This window comes from Lepus europaeus, chromosome 5, assembly GCF_033115175.1.
Source record: "Lepus europaeus isolate LE1 chromosome 5, mLepTim1.pri, whole genome shotgun sequence".
Classification (NCBI taxonomy): domain Eukaryota; kingdom Metazoa; phylum Chordata; class Mammalia; order Lagomorpha; family Leporidae; genus Lepus; species Lepus europaeus.
This window is the reverse complement of record NC_084831.1, coordinates 3716283-3722282: the sequence shown is the minus strand read 5'-3', so window position 1 is coordinate 3722282 and position 6000 is coordinate 3716283. Positions and strand designations below refer to the sequence as shown.

Here is a 6000-nt window from a genome sequence, read left to right as displayed (position 1 = left end):
GCAGGAACTCGACCGCTGAGCCACCACTGCTGCCCCCCAGGGCCCGCAAGAAGCTGGAGCCAGAGCCAGGTACCAAACCAGGTACTCGGATTTCAGACGTGGGCGTCACAACCCACGTCTTCACCACTAGGCCGAAGCCAGCACCGGGACGTGCACTTTTGACTTTTAAGTGTGTACTGCTCCTGGCCCATCGCAGACGAGGGTTTTGGAAAGGCAGAAATGTGAGCGCCAAGCTCTGAGGTGAATGCATTTCCCAGGCCGGTGGCGCATCTGAGCTGGGGTCCCGCTTACCACAACCACTTCCCCAGTAACCTCGACACGAAACGCCTCAGCCCGAGAGCAGACAGGCGCAGAGCCCCCCGAGAGTGGCTACTGGCCGTGTCTGAGTGGTGATAAAAACCAGGTCACTCTCAGTCACAGAAACACAGGCCGGGGCGTAGCGGGGCAGCCATCACGTTCCATTTAGGTAATGGGTCGAGGCTGTGTCTTCCAGGGTGGCCAAGGACTTCCGTCCCCAAGCGAGTGTTACAACCCAACTAACTGCCAAACCTAAGGACAAGAGAGACAGCTCAACGCGGTGTAGCAGCCCCTCCAGCCTCTCTGCAGGAAATCCTTAGACCAGCACACGTGGGCGGCAGTTTAGTCCACACCACAGCTCTGCAAGGAAGGAAAAAGGAGCAGCCCACAAACATGGCCGCGAGAGCCAACGGACCGTGAGTGACTGCGGAGGGGACCCGGTGGCCAAAGAAACAGCTCTTGATTTACAGCCTGGGCTGACGGTCTGCTCCAGACGGACGCTACACACAGCACCCACGTATCTCACGCCAGGAGATCCTACGGGGCCTGGGCAACTCGGGAGGGGGGAGGCACAGGCCCAGATGGTGCACATCTGGCCAAATATTCGGAAGAAAGAGAAACCAACTTCCCAGATCCCCAGACAGGTGTTTGGGGCTCCCCAGGAGACCTGCCCGGGAAAGGCAGGAGGGACGCTGTATCAGGACGGTGGCTACTTACAGAGCAAAGGTTCCTAATAAATGACAGAGGACCGGCACAGGTCAGCAGAAACCAAACAGGTGGCAAGAGAATGGCCCGCTGCCCACCTTCTCCGGATAACAGCATCAATTCCAAGACACTTAAATTATTCACATTGTTGTAACCAAGACATCTCTAATGATGCACCAAACAGCAGGCACCGGGTTGAAATCCATCCGACGCCGCTGCTAAACTGTGAGGGCGAGACTCACAGCAGCAGGGCTCTGGGCACAGGTGCACCTGCCAGAGCGGGCGGGACCCGGCCAGGTGCTCCCACGCAGAGGGCAACAACAAAACACCAAAGCCGGGAGACCCTCCAAGAAGGTTCTGGGTGGCCGGGCTGTGGCACAGCCGGTGAAGCTGCAGTGCCAGCATCCCATACGTGCCAGGGGTTCGAATCCAGCTGCTCCACTTCCAATGCAGCTCCCTGCTAATGCACCTGGGAAAGCTGCAGAAGATGGCCCAAGCGTTTGGGCCCCTGCCACCCATGAGGGAGACCTGGAAGAAATCCTGGCTGCTGGCTTCAGCGTGGCCCAGCCTGGCCGTTGTGGTCATCTGGGGAGTGAACCAGTGGATGGATGATCTCTCTCTCTCTCTCTCTCTCTCTCTAATAAATAAATATTAAAACAAGGTGGCTGGCGCAGGGACACGACCACAGGGCCCAGAGACAACCTCACTGCTGAGGTGACCACGCACACAGGTCCCGAGCAGCCCTGCGCCCGCCGGCCCGGAGGGACATCTGGGCTCCATCCCCGGGATCCGGGCCGACCGCGGGAAACACGGCTGGCTGGCAAGGGGCGCTCTCCGCAAAGCCCGGAGGGCGCCCGCCGGCCGCTCCGACCGCGCGGCTGCCCCCTCCGGCCAGGGCGAGCGCTGGGGCGGACGGGTGGGCGCTCGGCCGCGCGGGGGCGCAGGGCGCAGGCGCGCACCCGCCGGGCCCGCGGCTCCGCGCCGCCAGGGGCCGCTGTGGCGCCGGCGGGCGGCCGCGCTGTCGGGGCGGCGGGCGGCCGGGCCCTCTTGAGCACGGCCTCGCCGGTGTGGCCGGGTGAAAGGTCGCGAAGATGGCGACGGCCTTGAGCGAGGAGGAGCTGGACAATGAAGACTACTACTCGCTGCTGAACGTGCGCAGGGAGGTGAGGCCCGCGGCGGGGCGCCGTCGGCGCGGAGGCCGGGCCCGCTCGTCCGGGAGGGCCGGGCTGGCGGCCTCGGCCGCGGGCGGCCACTCCCGACGCGGAGGCCGCGTGACCCGGTCGCGGTGCGCGGCCGCCGGCCGTCGGTGCCGAGCCCGCCGCCGCGGGGGCTGGAGGCGGCCTCGGACCCCGCGCCCGGGGCGCCGCGGGCGGCCTTTCCGGGCAGGGCCAGAAGCGCCCGCGGCCTCCGAAGCGGACGGGGACCCCGCGGGAGGCCCCCGGAGCGGGGCTCGCAGTCCACCGGGTCCTGCGCCCCGCGCGGCTCCCACGCGCGTCGTGGCCGAGGGGCTGCGTCCCCGGCCCGGGCCAGCAGGATGGCGGAGCGAGTTCGGGGCCCCAAGGTCAAAGCCCCCTGCGAGGCGCCGGGGGTGTCCGGGGCCTCCCGCCGCCGGCCGAGGCCAGCCGCGCCCCGCGCGCCTCGCGGCCCCAGGGGCTGAGGGCGGAGCCGGCCGGACCCGCGGCCGGGACGGCGGCCCGGGGCGTGCAGGTCTCCGGAGGAGCGGCCTGCCGTGCGGTGCGCGGCCGCCAAGGTCAGGGCGCAGGTGGCTCGGGCGCACGTTTCCGCCTCCGCCGGAGCTCTGCGGGCTCCCGAGCTGGCCCGGCGGACGCGGGGCGGTGTGGTCTGAGCGGACGTGTGTTGGGGGCTCCCGGGGCCCGCGGGCCGCTCCTTCATTCTCCCGGCAGCCCTCGCCCCGTAATCTGGTGACTTGGCTGGTGCAGCCCCGGCTGGCTGACTTCCGGTTCTGCGCTGCCACCGAGGCTGCTGGTCCCCGCCTGTGTCTTCGGGACCCACGGAGGCAGCCCTCAGGTGGATCGGCCCAGTGTGCGGAGGAAGCCTGCAGGGAGCTGTTCCGGAGAACCGCAGGGGGCTGCCCAGGGGACCCGGGAGCCCTTACTCTGCATTTACAACTCCGTGCGAGGCCTTGCACAAAGTGCCTGTTTGGCCTTCCGTGTCTTCTATGAATAAAGCTGTCTGCCTGTCCCTTAAAATTTTTTACATAGTTTTTTTGTTTTTGTTTTTGTTTTTGTTTTTGAGAGAGAGGTGGTATCTACTATCCGCTGGTTCACTCCTCAAATGGCCACAGCAGCCAGGGCTGGGGCAGGGTGAAGCCAGGAGCCTGGGTCTCTTATCTGGGTCTCGCACATGGGTGTAGGGGCCCAGGGACTTGGGCCATCCTCTGCTGCTTCCCCAGGCTCGTCCACAGGGAGCTGGAGAGGAAGTGGAGCACCCGGCACTCAAACTCCTGCTGGGGCTGCGTCTTAACCCGCTGTGCCACAGTGCTGGCCCCTAAGTTTTAGATTGATTTATTTTTGAGGCAGAGGGAGAGACAGGGCTTCCGTCTGCTGGTTCTCTCCTAAAATGACCACATCTGGGCCTTCCACGTGGGCGGTCTGCCACTGCGGTTCCCAGGCCGTCAGCAGGGACTGAGCCTCGCGTATGGGATGCCGGCACCACAGGCAGAGGCTGCTCCGTCCTCTGAGTTATTTGTCTTTTCCGGTTCGCAGAGGGGAAGCGTCTAAGCGAAGCCAGCCTTTCTGAAATGAACCCTTCTTACCACGCGTTTATAATTAGCCTGGTTATTGACAGTTCAGCAGCCTCTACCTGTTTCCCAGCCTTACTGACCCTCAGGCACCTGCAGATGGTCAGAAAGATGTGGAAAAATGGGCTCTGCAGAGCCCTGGGGAAACATTTGTCAGAGGTAAACCTTGAAGCTGCTGGGATTTTTAGGCCTGTCAGTGTTAAACTGATGGAAGGGAGTCAAAGAAAGTTTTTTTTTTTTTTAGATGTGTTTATTAGTGTGAGAGAGAGCTCTTCCATCCACTGGTTCACTCCCCAAATGGCCTCAATATTTGGTTTGGTTGGGGCAAACCAGAGCCAGGAGCCAGGAACTCTTTCCTGGTCTGCCACATGGCGACAGGGGCCCAAGCACTCGGCACTCGGACCATCATCCGCTGCCTCCCAGGCACCTTAATAGGGAGCTGTAGCGGAAGCAGAACAGTGACGGCTCGAAGTGGCGCTCCAGTATGGGATGCCGGCCTTGAGCCGCTGCTTAACCTGCTGCACAACGCCAACCCATCAAACAGTTGTTTTTGTTTTTGTTTTTTTGACAGGCAGAGTGGACATTGAGAGAGACAGAGAGAAAGGTCTTCCTTTGCCGTTGGTTCACCCTCCAATGGCCGCCGCGGTAGGCGCGCTGCAGCCAGCGCACCGCACTGTTCCGATGGCAGGAGCCAGGTGCTTCTCCTGGTCTCCCATGGGGTGCAGGGCCCAAGCACTTGGGCCATCCTCCACTGCACTCCCTGGCCACAGCAGAGAGCTGGCCTGGAAGAGGGGCAACCGGGACAGAATCCGGCGCCCCGACCGGGACTAGAACCCGGTGTGCCAGCGCCGCAAGGCGGAAGATTAGCCTACTGAGCCGCGGCGCCGGCCTAAACAGTTGTGTCTAAAAATTTTAGCTTTTCTAGTGAGTGAACGCACCTCCCGTATTTATGGCTGTGGACGGGAGCTGGTCAGATCACTGTGTTCCCTGTGTCAGCAGCGACTGTGTTAAATGCCATCCTCGGGTGCCGTGTGCTGATTGTCTCAGGATTCTAGCCGAGCTCTAACAGTCTGCCCTGGGTGATTTACCAGAATTGTGTTTTGTGAAATCGAATCTGGAGTTGGAGTAACATGATTTACTTGGCAGAAAAGTGGATGTAATCTTAATTCTTAGTTTGTGGCTGGAAGAATGCAGTAGCTAGCGCCCGTGCGTGAATTAGCTTGGTGCCAGGTGGGTCCGCCTGTAGGAGGCGCAGAACCTTCAGAAGACGGTCTTTAATCCCCTGCACGCTCAGCAGAGTGCAGACTTTGCCCAGACTCAAGCGAAGACAGAACCAGGGAATCCTGCCTAAAAACTGCAAGATAGTGGAGGAACGCAATTGGAGTTGTGTGGGAAAGTCCAGAATCCGTCTAAGAATCTCCCTTCTTGGGGCCAGTGCTGTGGTGCAGCGGGTTAACACCCTGGCCTGAGGCGCCGGCATCCCCTGTGGGCGCCAGTTCCAGTCCCAGTTGCTTCTCTTCCGATCCAGCTCTCTGCTGTGGCCTGGGAAAGCAGTGGAGGATGGCCCGGGTCCTTGGGCCCCTGCACCCACATGGGAGACCCGGAAGAAGCTCTCGCTCCAGGCTTCAGATCGGCACAGCTCCGGCCGTTGCAGCCAATGGAAGGAGGGCCAAAGACTCTCTCTCTCTGCCTCTCCTCTCTCTGTGTAACTCTTTCAAATAAATGAACTAATCTTTAAAAAAAAAAAAAAAGAATCTCCCTTCTTCAGAGAGTGAAGCAGGACTCGGGCTCTGTGCCGAGCCCCTTCCTCTGCCGCTGTCCGTCGCCTGGTTACGGAGGGGAGCCATCTGCCTGCCTCACACAGAGGCACTGAGGGGAGCAAGTGAGGTGTCGCTCCTGGGGGGGGGGGGTGTCTCATCACGTGCCTGGGATTTCCAGGACGGCTTTTCAAAGCTTGTGTGGAACAAGGGCTCCTCAGCAGTAACCAGGGTGGCATTTTCTTGACCCTAATACTTCTCATAGAAAATGGCATATTTTATTGCAAAAGGTTTGAGTTTTGTTTCCTTTTTTTTTTTTTTTTTTTAATTTATTTAGAAGGCAGAGAGAGACAGAGACAGAGGTCCTCCATTCCCCAAATGCCCTCAACAGCCAGGAGCTTGGAACCCAGTCCAGGTCTCCCACCTGGGTAGCAGGGATCCGAGTACCCGGGCCGTCACCTGCTGCCTCCCAGGGTGTGC

General features: G+C 61.0%; 1 protein-coding gene across 1 annotated transcript in view; it reads left to right on the top strand.

The window, feature by feature from the left end:
- Window positions 1-2057: 2057 nt before the first annotated feature.
- DNAJC11 (DnaJ heat shock protein family (Hsp40) member C11) overlaps window positions 2058-6000 on the top strand; it is a 62330-nt gene continuing 58387 nt past the window's right edge. Inside the window, exon 1 of the mRNA XM_062190359.1 lies at window positions 2058-2165. Within this exon, the coding sequence (XP_062046343.1) occupies window positions 2094-2165 (72 nt within the window). The 5' untranslated portion in view covers window positions 2058-2093. The remainder of the gene's footprint in view (window positions 2166-6000) is intronic.